Here is a 13,827-nt window from a genome sequence, read left to right on the forward strand (position 1 = left end):
ATGCTGAGATGCATACTTGGGCATTCTGGAACTCCCTGATTAAATGTTCCGGATTCTTTGAGCAGAAAAAATTGTAATTAGAGGAGCTACTAGAAATGCATTTCTTTCCCATTATGTGGAAAAGCCTTATTTCTTGTACAGAAACAGAGTATAGTACGTTCCTGGGTCGTTCTGTTAGCACGAACTACTCTTTGTAAAAGCATCTGTAGTTAAGTTGAACTCTGAATGTCAAAGCTGGATGACTGAACACCTGGAATAGCCGTGTGTTCTGTGTGCTGTGTCCAGACTTTAGAGAGTGTTGATGTTTAGATCCTGGTGGATGTGGGTCAGGAGGCCATTTAACTTCTCTCTTTACTGTGTGTTTCTATGAAATTTTTTTGCTTTATTCTCTCAAGTAGTGGCCACTAACCACTGTTATCACTAATATCTTGGTACAGATTTTGCAGAATCTCATAGGTGATTGGTATAATGCTTTTGAGCCGTTACAAGCAGCTAGTCATACAGCTTAAAAAGTTGTTTGTGGAAACTATCCCAGGAATTCACACTTGTTATTGTCAAAAATCTTTGATCAATGAAAAAGGTTAATTGTATAAATGTTACGCAAGGTGGTAGCCATTTGCTGTACCTCATTGTCATTAAGTCAACATGTTAAATCTTATATAAAATACAAAAACATTTTTAGGCAATTTCAAGTGAATCGTGGAAATTTACAGTATTTAATACTGGAAAAAATGACTGAAAATGGAGTACTTTTAATAGCATTGATGGTTAATTTTAATTGCCAAAGCCTGAAATAAGTAACAAGTTCAATATCCCAGTAATTACGGTAACGTGAGTTAATGCGTACTTGTATCTGAGTCATTCTTTTGTTTCACATATGCAGATGCGGACAGAATTATATTTTCTTTCATCTCAGAAGAATCGTCCTAGTCTCTTTGGAATGCCACTAATTGTTCCTTGTACAGTTCATACACGGAAAAAAGACCTCTATGATGCAGTGTGGATTCAGGTTTCCAGACTTGCTAGCCCTCTCCCGCCTCAGGAAGCTAGTAATCATGCACAAGACTGGTGAGTTGGCATCTCAGTCTTCAGCTTAAGTTACATAATACAGTGGCTTAGACTTGCTTACAAGATTTAAAAATAGATTCCTTCTTCATCTTTATCAGTTTTGACTTCTCATAATACCTCTGTTGAATGAACATATGCCTTTTAATGTATAATTAAGCTTTAAATGTCAACAACTTTAGGAACAATTGTGTGTACTTTTACACCAAATGCTTTCTGCCTGCAGATTCCATTTAGTGGGTTATTTTTGTAAGAAGTCATTTTAGAATCCTGCAATTTAATAATTACAATAATTAGAAGTAACCTTTAATCCTTTTTAATACAGTTAAATGTAGTATACCTTCTAGCTGCACTTCAGGCTTGGCTTTACATGAACTGGTTGGTTCATTCTCATCCCGTGATTGATAATGCATTATATCTGACAAATTTAGGCAATGTCAAGGCAGGTTTTGTTTAATAGCTTGATCTAATAAAATGTATAATTTTGAGGGGCAGGTTTTTTGTGTGGGGGTTTTTTTTTGTTTTGTTTTGTTGGGGTTTTTTTTAAGTAAATCTAGCAAGCATAGTGAATGAAGCTTATTGGCAGTCTGAATGAGTGCTCGTTTCATGCTGCGTTCTCTTCTGTTTCAGTGATGATAGCATGGGCTATCAGTATCCATTCACCCTAAGGGTAGTTCAGAAGGATGGAAATTCTTGTGCTTGGTGTCCATGGTACAGGTAACTTGTCCTTTCTAGATATAAGGAAGGGAATCACTCCAGCAGAAATGTAATTTACGGTAATGTGGTTTTGATACATTTCAGACTTCAGAAGTATTATCAAACAATAAGAATATAGAATCTAATTTAACCAAAACCCTATCATGGCAGACTTTCACTCTAGAATGGCTTTTATGACTTGGAGAGCTGAAAGCTGTGCTGACACAGAAAGTTTAAATTAGGAGACAGATGTGACAATATCAAAAACCTCTTAACCCTTTACAATATTCTGGGGGCATGTGTGCATACGTGCAGGAACATGTCTGTACATATTTGAATGTTTTGTGGGATTTTCAGAGAAAACCAAACTTTTAGACATAAATCATCTACCCTGGCTAGTTCCTGTGCCATTTGAAGAGTAAGAACTAAAATGGACAGTAAGAAATTCACCCTGGAAGCACACTTTGAATTTTCCCTAAACAAAGACATGCTAACAAAAATTTGAGACCCTTGCTGGAAAGTATTCAGACCATATACTCATTTTTAAAAAAGTTTCTTACAGCTAGATAAAAGTACCTTAGCTATCATATTGTAAAATACTTGTGGAGACAAAACATTGTCGTTTTTTAGGTGTTGTAGGCAGACTTGGTCAGCATTATATACAGGTAGATGGCTGAGCTCACCCAGCTGCTTTGATTTCTCACCTCTGTTAAGGTTTTGTAGTGAAATAGCAAACTGATGCTGAACACTGTTTATAAAAATGTCTCTTTTTTGCTCTGAAGGCAAGACCTGAAACTTTGGGGGTGCATATGTTATAATATAAGGAACAGAACTGGAGTGCAAAGTAACTAAAACTGAGTTATTGGGCCGTTTACTTACCACATGTAACTTTTTTGATTTAGATTTTGCCGTGGCTGTAAAATTGAGTGCACAGAAGATAGAGCTTGTGTTGGGAATGCTTACATTGCTGTAGACTGGGATCCAACAGCACTCCATCTGCGCTACCAGACGTCTCAAGAACGGGTAAAATTTCAACGCAAACACTTTGTTGTTTGTTAATAGCTCTGAAGCAACACCCATTTAAGCTTTTTTTTTTTCCAATTGATGCTTCTTTTTTCCCATTTTCTGTTAAACTAAAGTTAGTAATCATTGAATAGTATATTCTGGATAAAATAATGTCTTAATGTTCGACCTCTTACATGACCATAATGTGGAAGGGAAGCTTTTAAAACACAACGACGATGTATTTTCTGTGTGTTGTGAGTTGCTTTTGATCTAACCTCCACAATATATTACAAAATATGCTAATTTGTTATTTTTCCTAAGTGTACTCGTGCTATAAACAGTTATGCATGTGATTAAACCTGTTTCCTCATTGAGTCAACAAAACTTATCTAAAGGTAAGTCTTACAGCTGAGTTAATTAGCTGCTCAAACTTGTGAGTTGAATCTATAAACTTGTGCTTTATTGATAAATTTGTAAGCAGAACCCAGGAACAAGGACAGTGCATTATTTGTATGTCTACCTCTTCATAACTGAAACAAAATTTCTGCTACAATTTAGTGCATCTAATTTCATATGATACTGTGAATAGAGCCTTCCTCTGAGCAGTTTGTATATGTTTCCAAGTCAGATACAGTTTTATCTCACTTTAGATTGTAGAAGAACATGAAAGTGTTGAACAAAGTCGACGAGCTCAAGCAGAGCCCATCAATCTGGATAGTTGTCTTAGAGCCTTCACCAGTGAGGAAGAACTGGGGGAAGATGAGATGTATTACTGTTCCAAATGCAAGACCCATTGTTTGGCCACCAAAAAATTGGATCTCTGGAGACTTCCCCCTATTTTGGTATGATCTTGTGTAATTTTCCTCTACAACAACAAAGTACTGGTCACAAATTTGAATTGCTAGGTATGTCTCCTTGTTCTGAATAAGAAGATTTGCTTTTGTTCACCGTCTCAGGAAGGGCAATGACTTTGTTTGCTTCACACGTTCCTGTAGTGCAGGCAAATAAAACAACCCTCAAATCCTTTTGAGTCATTTTAGCTGATACATTGCAGGAACTGGTGGTGTTTTGCATTCAGTGTCATCTGTTCTGACATAGAATTCACGCTTAGGCAATCTTTCCAGTAACACAGTCTTTTGTCTAGTTGTGTAACACCTGCATTTGTCATTTTTCATATGTGGTAGGTTATTCAAAACAAGTAGTGCTGATCACTGAATTGAAGCAACCTTTTCCATCGTTTCCCCATGAAAATATTAGTTCCATATTTTATCAGTTTGATCCCAAAATCCAAATTGTCACATTACAGCATTGTTACTGTATTATATTTGCATATAATAAAATATTTAAGTTTTGGGAAAAATTATTTTTAAACACTGAAATTACTCACTGTGGTGTAATTGTCTTCCTTTAATTTTCTCTAACGTGTTTCTTCTTAGATCATTCACCTGAAAAGATTTCAGTTTGTAAATGGCCGCTGGATAAAATCTCAGAAAATTGTTAAATTTCCCAGAGAAAATTTTGACCCAAGTGCCTTTTTGGTACAAAGGGATCCAAGTCATTTTCAAAGAAAGCAGCTAACGCTCCAAGTTGACAGCCTTCCTGAACCACGTACTGTCCAAGGGGAGTCTAGAAAAATAGAACTGCAGATCACTTACACAACAGGAGAAGGAGATATACTGAACAGAAGTCCATCCTCCCTTAACACTACTGTCTTGAATAATATAAAAGGTAGGTAATAATTAGGGAAAATTCCAGTCAATATTGATATTCAGAGGGGAAAAAAATATTATATTAGGAACAAATTTTAATGTTTCTTTGGTCAAAGCACTAAATTTATTTTTAAACACTTGTTTCTGTTGTTATTTGCACTGGAAAGCTTAGTGAAGCTTTACTATTAAAAAAAAAAAGTTAATGACAACAGATATTGCCTCTGCTTGTTTAAGTGGACTGGGTTAAGAGTGAGGAATGTGCTCCTGCATAAAAGACTTAAATTTCAGTTTATAGATGTGTGTGTGTGTGTGTGTAAAGAGAGTTTTACTTTTATATACTACTCATTAGTTGCAGTGAAACAGTGTTTTGTAATGTTTGGTTATTCAAAAAAACAACAACAAAAAAGGTCTAGACTATGTGTTTATGTGTCCACGTTTTCTGTTCTAGCATCTCCGTCTTTGGGGAGGAAAAGTGGAACCAGCTGTCCTTCAAGTAAAAACAGTAGCCCAAATAATAGCCCAAGGACTTTAGGAAGAGGTAAAGGGCGTCTGCGGCTACCACAACTGGGTAAAAACAAACTGTCCAGTAGCAAAGAAAATTTGGATGCAAGTAAAGAGAATGGTACTGACCAGGAGCAGAGATTTACTTCTGATCAAGGTGATGCTCTTACGAGAGGGCAGGTTTTGGGTGGTAGCCAGAGTGAACTATATACTGCTCAGGACAATGAGATGACTCTAGCCAACGGATACATCTGTGAGCAGAATGCGTATAGTAATGGCAGTATCAATGGTCAAATTGATAACCACAGCGAGGATGATATTGCAGATGACCAAAGAGAAGAAGTATGTGTTAACCCTATTTACAATCTATATGCAATTTCGGTAAGTTACTTTTTTTTTTTTTTTAAATGCAAGTAAACTATCTTTATGTGGTATTGTTTTGGCTAAATGCATTTCCTTTGTTGTTTTCATTACAAAAAGTAGGGAGCCATTGAGAAGGAGAATAAAGCAGAGCCGTTGTCACCAAAATATATTTACCATAAAACTGAGTATAACTGGAAAGTGTATCTCTGCATAATGTTTTTTCTGCTTGAGTGCGTACGCTTCATCATCTCCAGGTGTATAGATTGTCATGAACCATTGTCACTCACCTAAAGATCATGAATTTGTGAATCATTTATCCTGTGAATTCTGAGTTTTGATGTTTGATCCAGACAATTTATTTTCTTCTTCGTTTTCTTCAGTGCCATTCAGGAATTATGGGAGGGGGTCATTATGTCACTTATGCCAAAAACCCGAACAACAAGTGGTACTGCTACAATGACAGTAGCTGTAAGGTAAATATTTTTGTAGCAAATATTTTTTGTCTTGGTTACCTAAAGCCCACAAAATTTACATCTTGTGAGAACTCTTCTTTGAAATCATGAGCATTTCAGAAGTTGCACTGGGTAAATATTTTTAACTGAAATTATACCAGAGATTTTTTTTTTCCAATTTAACATCTGTTCATCAGCTGTTACCATGGTTAAGGAAAGATACTTATTTGTACAAAGATGAACAAATTACTAAAAATAGAATTCCAAGAATATTTTTTCATTATGCTAGCAGTTTTATATTCAATTACTGAATAATTAAGTTCTGACATTTCTAAGTGTTTGCATTTATCACTGTAAAATTTGTCATACTTTTCAAGTAAATAATGGAGCCAGATAGCTATAATAAGACAGACAGAAAATAAGATTCTTCTTGTTGCAAACAACCAGTTAAAAATACTGTTTCTAGAGCAATTTTAAGTTCAGTGACAGTAACACAATTGTCCCATTGCATATTTCAGACCACGTTTTTTGCTTTTGCAGGAATTGCATCCTGATGAAATCGACACCGACTCTGCCTACATCCTTTTCTATGAGCAGCAGGGGGTAGACTATGCACAATTTCTGCCAAAGATTGATGGCAAAAAAATGGCAGACACAAGCAGCATGGATGAAGATTTTGAGTCAGATTATAAGAAGTACTGTGTTTTACAGTAAGGAGATGATCTTCCGTGGACTGTTTTGAGAATGTGAGGGATAACATCCTGACACTTATATTGGGCGAAAATGTCACTGAAACAGGTAACCTAAGTGTAGTTATTGTCCCCTGTGGTCTGAAAGCACAAAAAGAAAACCCTAAATTAAATAACAGTTAATATAAAGATAGTATTGTTTTGTTCTGTTATCTCACTACATGCTCTAAACATTTCTGATGTTAGACATCAGGCTGAGACTGCCATTGGCCTTTAAGCAAAATGGTTTGAGAAAAGCCGACTAGGACCAAATAAGAGCTAAATTAAATAGTCCAAGTAAGAGCTAAACAAAGTAGTGTAGAGTTTACCAACTGTTCTAACAAATCCCTAAGGCTCTCTTTAGGTTTAAGATAATGGGGAAAAAAAATTGTAGTGTTGTCTTTGGACAACATGATATTGCTACCTCCTTTTTCCTGCAGTTTTATTGCATTTTATTGGCAAAACAGGGAAAGCAAGAGAATGAGAAGTGCACAAATATAAAGAATAAACATAAAGAGTAGGAGATGTTTCCAGTTTTGCCACCACTAGTGTGTGTCAGTTGCTTTCTTTCTGTATGTTGGGAGCACAACCAAATCATAATTTGAGAAGAGATTACTTTCTACACTTGAATGGTTTATTATAATCGTGTTTTCTCCATGTGTTGGCTGTGCAGATCAACATGTTTCAGGAATGGCTTTTCTGCCTGAAGAGTGCCATCTCAAATTTTTGAGATGCCTCAAGAAGAAACTTCAGGTTGAAGAGAGTAGTTGTGATTACACGCATGGTGTCTTAAAATGTGCACATTGCACAAAAAGTTCCCAGCTTTTGGAAGGAAAGATGCTTGAGCTTATGTTTCATGACTGGTGTTGCTTTTAAATTTGCACTTTTAAAAATAATTAAATTTAAAAACATGGATTGTTTTTGTTGTTGTAAGGGCTCTGGAGTGAATGGCTGTGAATTATCCACTGTGTATTTCAAGCAGATATGAAGCTGTGGCTGTCAGGTAGCTATCGTAGCATTCATGGATGGTGGGGTTTGTTTTTTTATTGGTTTCATAGTTTAATGGAGTTTTGTTTTTTGTTTTTTTTTGAAAATTTGGTTGCCTTTTCAAATTTTATTTTGCGCAACAGGTTACGCATATACTTGCAATTAAACCAGAATTGCTTTCCATGCCCTTGCAACATGCTCTTTTAAGTCAACGGGCTTATTGCATGAAGGAAAGCATGACTGAGTCTTAGCGGAGACTGGAAAAAAGGTTATTTTCTGAGTAGGCATTTCTTTAAACATTTTCAGTGTTAAATTGTTTGCATATCGGAAATAAGAGAAAAGTTTCACTCTTCCAGCCTTTTGTTCTTCAGCTGAGTCTAAGGACCTTACTAATTTTGTCTTGTCATCCTCCAAATTCCTCAGATTTTGTATCTTCACTAACAAAATTGACACTTACACGGTTGATCTCTGAAATAGATGTTTGGATTAATTTTAATGTGTTTTATAAGAATGCCAAACCTACCAGTTAAGTTTAGAATTTCGAGAAAGATCTGAGTTTTAATCCATTTAAGGAATTACATCAACTGATCTTGCTGTCTTTACTCAGGCAAAAACCTCCCTGCTTTTGTTGGAGGTTGTGCCTCTTTGAGGACAGCAGATGGGTTACAAAATAAGTATTGTCTTACTTGTGAAGTGTTGCTCCCTATCCTATATACTCTTTTATCTTTAAAGTGGTCTAAACATTGAGACTGAAGAAAAGCAAACATGACTCGTGAATTTCTAGGTTAGAAGCTTTTTCAATACCCATTTGTCTACTCCTCCCTACGCAAACTCCATGAAAAATGAAAGATTTTTCAACTGATTTACTTTAAAATGTTTTATTTAAGCAGGTAGCACAATCTACTAATGTTATTTGATCTTCTGTGTTTGTTACATTGGTTGTAATTAATTTTTTAAATTAAATTAATTCATGAATTAGTAGTAAATTTATTAAGTTAACTATTAACTACGTTCACTTTGTAAATTATTGTATAAAACTTATTGACAATGCACTGACTTTAGAAAGATGTTAATGTACATAAATACCTTGTAAATAAAATAGTGTTGATGTACTGGAATATGAACTGTATTAAAACAAAGGTATCGGTAATTGTATATGGAGTGAACCTGTTTATCTGTAACTATATTATTCAAACAAATTAAATACTGTGGATGCAGATGAAGTGTCCCTTCTTGTCAGATAATTTTTAATAGCTGTTTTCCTGATTTGCAGTTTCTCTGCTGTTGTCATTAAGCTTAAATGGATTTGTCAGTCGAAAAAATTGAAACGTGTGAGTAAGTAGACAGTAGTTCTTTGCAGTTTGTCCAGCACAGCACTTAGTTGTAAGTACCAAGATATTTCAGCTCCTTTAAGTTTTGTTTTTAAGTAATTTTAGTTTTCCTCTTGAAAACATTCTGTTCATTTTTTTAGAATCGGTCCATTTAATTGTTTAAAATGTGTGCCTGTATACATGAGAGAGAGTGAGAGTGAGATCTTTGCTTCTTACAAATAAGCCTGAGGAACTAGTGCACTGAACCACTTTAATTCCTTGTTTCTCACATTTTTCTGTGGTGTAATTTTGACAGATTTGAAGTGAGATCGGTGATGAGTTAGAAGTACAGTGACTGCACATGAGATCCTTTCTTACCTACCCTTGAGAATCTTCTTCAGGTTATTGAAGTGAGAAAAAAAAGGAACTATTTTGAAAGATCTTTTGAAATATTTAATTGCTTAATTTTTGTATGTGTACTTGGACAATTAAAATGTGACCTGTAATAATTTTATTCCAGTTTCTCGTGCTGTGGTAAGTAAAGCTTCTTTTGAGTTTAATGGAAAAGTAAACAAAAGGGTTTGCTTCAAAATGTTCCAGAAAGAATGGGACTATAAGAAAATCATGCGAAGATTTCTGTGATTGGTGGGTTTGTTAGGAAGTTATGAGACAAATCTTGTAATGGTGTGTGCTGGATTTCTGCTTTCAGCTGGAGCAAAGGTGCAAAGAGCACTTGCAGCCACGCGGCGGCAGCGCTGCCTTGTCCGCTCTGCCAGCAGGAGCCCGAATTTGCGTTTCATAATGTGCTCTCACAAAAAACCCTTAATTTTAAACCTGTTACAATGAGAAAATAAAAGTTTATCTGCAGTTGGGAATTATCTGCATATTGCTTATTAGCACAGGGTTTTGCCTGACCAGGAGGAACAATTTCTGAAGGTAAAATTTTTCATGTCACAATAGAATCTGAAGTAAATGGCCCTTAGTAATTCTGCATGTAAGCATTTAATTGTGCTTGTATAATTGATCAATAGGCATTTTAGGTCAAGCAGAATATCTGTTTTCATGAGGTAAAAACAGCTCTCAAGATGTGATTCATACAACAGATACAGAAGCAAAAGTTAAAAGTTAAAAGATGCAAGTTAAAAGTTAAATATAGTTCATAGGAACAGGCCAAGAAATAAAGTGTCTGTCCTGCTTCAGTGTAGATGCCTGGTTGTCTCCAGGTAGCAGTTTGTGTAGGTGGAGAATGAAACTGCTACGTTCACCAGGAAAGGAAATTCTTTCCTGTAGCTAGAGGAAGAGTCACACACTGTGGCACAGGCAGTCATCGTTTCCTCTGGTGTTGTTTTGTAACCAGTTGTCTGTAAAATCACAGAATAATTGGAGCTGGAAAAAAGGAGGTTGTCTGCTCCATCTAACACCTCGGTTCAGGTATTGTAACAGTTCCCTGTATCGTGGCTGTGGTCACTACAGAGGGTCATGTGTTCAGTTACATTTTATTTTTCTTTTCAAGTCATGGCAAATGCACCACTCGATTACTTTGTTTTCCAAGCAGTTTCTTTAAGCAGGGAAAAAAACTTGAAGCCATCCTGAATCCCACTTTCTGGTACTACCTGCAGAAATAAGATGGAGTTTCATATAAATAGAGACTAAGAATGGCTTTTTAGGAAGATACCCCTCATAATGGATCCAGATAACTGTGAGGCTAATGCTAATGGCAAAAAGTCCATGGGAAAAATTTGCACAGGATACAAACTGAGTTTTGCAAGGTAAATTCTACTGGCAATCTGGCTCATTTGATATGTTGCTGCTAGAAGAAGCATTCCCTGTGTGTGTCAGATCATAACCAAGATTTTAAAAGGAAAGGAAGACAGAATATTTGAGAAAATATTTGGGCTTTTTACTCAGTTGAATATGAGATTTCTTGAATATTTTCCATTCACGATGCATATGTTTGTTGACATTATTTTAATGTATGCCAGTCTTATTTTGGAGGTATCCTACTGCTAGGTTTTAGCTGATAAAAGACTTAAGGCTAACAAAGTGGAAAGTCGAAGGCAAAAATCTTTCACTTAGTCACTGGAGGGGTAACAACTCAGAGAAACGTACAGGAGCAAGAAGTCAAAATTGATCGTGCTATTACTTGGACATGTGCAAATGGATTGCAATTTAGAAGTAAGCATAAAACTTCAGAAGGTGAATCCAGTTATTGGTTCATGGAATTTCTGAAAAGAAGGAAACCCTACCTCCAGTACCTGCTAAGCAGACTGTACCTGAACTGTATTTTCATCTGAAACTCTTTTGTTGCTTACAAAAGGTAAGTTTGATATTTTCTCAGTTGAATCCCTTGTTCAGTACTGCTGTTAATAGTAATGACACTTACTGTCAGAAAGCAATCCATTTCAACAGTAAGTGAAATGATACCTTATGTACATGAAGGTTCTGCTCTCAGAAGCAGTGCCTTTGAAACAAGGATCTGAAGGTACATTTTGTACAGTCTTGGTGTACTGATAATGTTCCTGCTGCTGCTTCTACATCTATGAGTGTTTGCTGACGTATTTTCTTCTTGATTGTATGTGGTGTTGAGACATTTCCTCTGAGCAGACACTGACTATATGAGACTACAATTATAATCATGCTTTTTTTCCAAAAAGGAAGTAAATCTGGTTGAGTTGGCAACTGGACCAAAGTCCACAGTGAGCTGGTCTATCAGGAGTCACATATTGCTTGGAGTTGTTTGTTTTTTAAATGTTTCCAAAACCAGTGTGATTGTGTCACTGGAAATGAACTATTGTTCTTATTTTATGGCTCTTGAAGATACTAAATGGATATTTAACCAAGGATTAGCATGCATCAGTATCACCAAGGATGATGCCAGAGAAGCTGATGTCTCTGGAAATTAAACTGTCTCTTGCTATAATTTATCAGCTGCAATTGAAGCATTTGTGTGGCATTAAATGATGACACTGGTTCAATGCAGTTGTCTTCACTGCCTAGTGATAAATTTTCAGAGCATTCACAGTGGTCATTCTTCACAAGTGTGATAATTCCACAGTGTCATTTGAGTCATTTGTGCATTTTCAATGTTGAAAATTTAGTTTTATCTATACTTCCTCCTATTGTGAATTTCCCCTATTAAGGCTTTTAGATATTGAAAGTACAAATTGAAAAAATTAAAAATTCTAATTACCAAAGGTGTTCATACGTGCTGTTTTCAGTAGTGAAGCTTTTATTGATGCAGAAGTGTACCAAGAGCCATTAAATATATGAAGGGGTCATGTCGCTGCCAAAGAACTGCAGCTGTTTTCTGCTGTTTAATGCCTTTTACTTCCCAGATCAAAACTGTGCAAGTCTTAGATGAGGACTGTCTGAAATTAGCAGAGCCCGTTTTGTCAGGTAGGAGCAATTATGAAATGAGCTGTGCTGGAATTTTGCCCACGTACCTGTATGTGTGTCTGAAGTGCTAAAAATATGTGGCCTACACTTGAAGGGAGTTGGGTAGCCTTCCTTCAAACCTTGAGCAAAGTCTTCAGTTAGATGGCTTTTGGTCTTTCTCCTGGGAGGGAGGGGGAAAGATGCAGCAGGGAAGGGACCTTGTGCAATAATCTCTTTTCCCCAGTGTGATGGGAAGCATGGATGCACCAACTCCTGCTGATGCCCTGCTACCAAAAGGAGTTGACCACTGTCACTTCCCCTCAAACACCCAACTCCAAAATTATTTTTCATTTTCATTCTATTGTTTGCATCTCTTCTGGAGTTGCTGGTTATGGCCGGAGCATATCCTTCTGTTCCCTGCACTCCCTGTGGTTGGCACAGAAGATTGTGTCACTGCTTTTCTCTGTATCATAGAATTATCCATTATCTACTGATCAGGGCTGTTAAGTGTCCTGAGAAAGTGCAGGGACTGCGGGCCCAGCTGCCCCGGTTGGCTGAGGGCCTGGAGGATCAGTGTATATATTAATTGCAGCTTTTGTAATGCTTTTTCCCTTAGGTGCAGTAGATTGAAGTAAGAAGTTAGTAGAATGTGGTCATCCATGCTTGCTGATTTATCGTTTCAGGAAAATAAAAACCTGACAGAAGCTTGGAAGATTGTGCCTTTTGTTTGAGACAAGCCTCCAACTTCCTTGTTCATGTGTAAAAGATTTCCTGTTTGTGAAAATTAAAAGCAATGTTTGATAAGGTCCCTTCTGCAAAATCAGCCACAAACTAGAAAATACATTAAGGATGCTTCTGGATTTAATATAAATCAAAATTTTCTGAGATTCTGCAAAGTTCTAGGAAATCTGTAGAATGTAGAAACAGTCTCACTGATGACTACTCACTTTACTAGTCTCACTAGCTCACAAACTCAAGATTCCTGTTATTTAGGGATTAATTAATGTTTATCATTGAGACAGACTTTCTTAGTTTTCCTGGCAAACAAAACCAGTAGGCTCTGAGGAAAGAGAACTGAGCGGGACACAGGGTTGTAGGCTCATGTTATTGTTCATCTAAAGGCATAGTTGAAAGATACTAAAAAATCAAGTTTAGTCTTTTGTTTAGATTTCATGAAAAGGGACTTCAGGACTGAAAATCTCAAGGAAAATGTCTATTAATTTGTTAAAACTCCAGTTAATTGTTGTGTTTTAATTGCTGGCAGCATTTGCATCTGGCATGGTGGTGATGCCCCCGGAACAGACATCAGGGATAAAACCAACCCAGGCTGCTTTCCTGTGTGTGCTCGAGTCTGTGAGAAGTGCAGAGACAAAAAAAGCATCTATGGATACTCATTTTAAGACTAAAAAAAAAGATAAATAAGCAAGTATGAAAAGAAATCCATTTGTAAGAAAGCACATCCAGCAGGGGCTCTCTGTTAATTGTTAGCACGGGAAAACAATGGCAAAATCCAACTTTCAGTCATGTTTAGGATCATTCCAGACAGATCTCTAAGAGTTAAGTGCTTCCTTTGGATGGACTGGAAGCTGCCATCCTTCTGCTTGTTTCCAGCCTGATGACCACCCCGTAGGCTCCT

At 36.5% G+C, this 13,827-nt stretch overlaps 1 protein-coding gene across 1 annotated transcript in view; it reads left to right on the forward strand.

Annotated features, from left to right (window-relative positions):
* The window catches only part of USP32 (ubiquitin specific peptidase 32), a gene marked incomplete at its 5' end in the record, with an annotated part of 44,142 nt that extends 36,437 nt beyond the window's left edge, over positions 1–7,705 (forward strand). Inside the window, 8 exons of the mRNA XM_029086433.1 lie at positions 884–1,068; positions 1,696–1,782; positions 2,664–2,784; positions 3,417–3,608; positions 4,203–4,494; positions 4,924–5,357; positions 5,720–5,812; positions 6,332–7,705. Coding sequence (XP_028942266.1) covers positions 884–1,068; positions 1,696–1,782; positions 2,664–2,784; positions 3,417–3,608; positions 4,203–4,494; positions 4,924–5,357; positions 5,720–5,812; positions 6,332–6,505 — 1,578 coding nt within the window. The remainder of the gene's footprint in view (positions 1–883; positions 1,069–1,695; positions 1,783–2,663; positions 2,785–3,416; positions 3,609–4,202; positions 4,495–4,923; positions 5,358–5,719; positions 5,813–6,331) is intronic.
* Positions 7,706–13,827: the final 6,122 nt, after the last annotated feature.

This window comes from Antrostomus carolinensis, unplaced genomic scaffold (assembly GCF_000700745.2).
Source record: "Antrostomus carolinensis isolate BGI_N321 unplaced genomic scaffold, ASM70074v2 scaffold12220, whole genome shotgun sequence".
Lineage (NCBI taxonomy): Eukaryota > Metazoa > Chordata > Aves > Caprimulgiformes > Caprimulgidae > Antrostomus > Antrostomus carolinensis.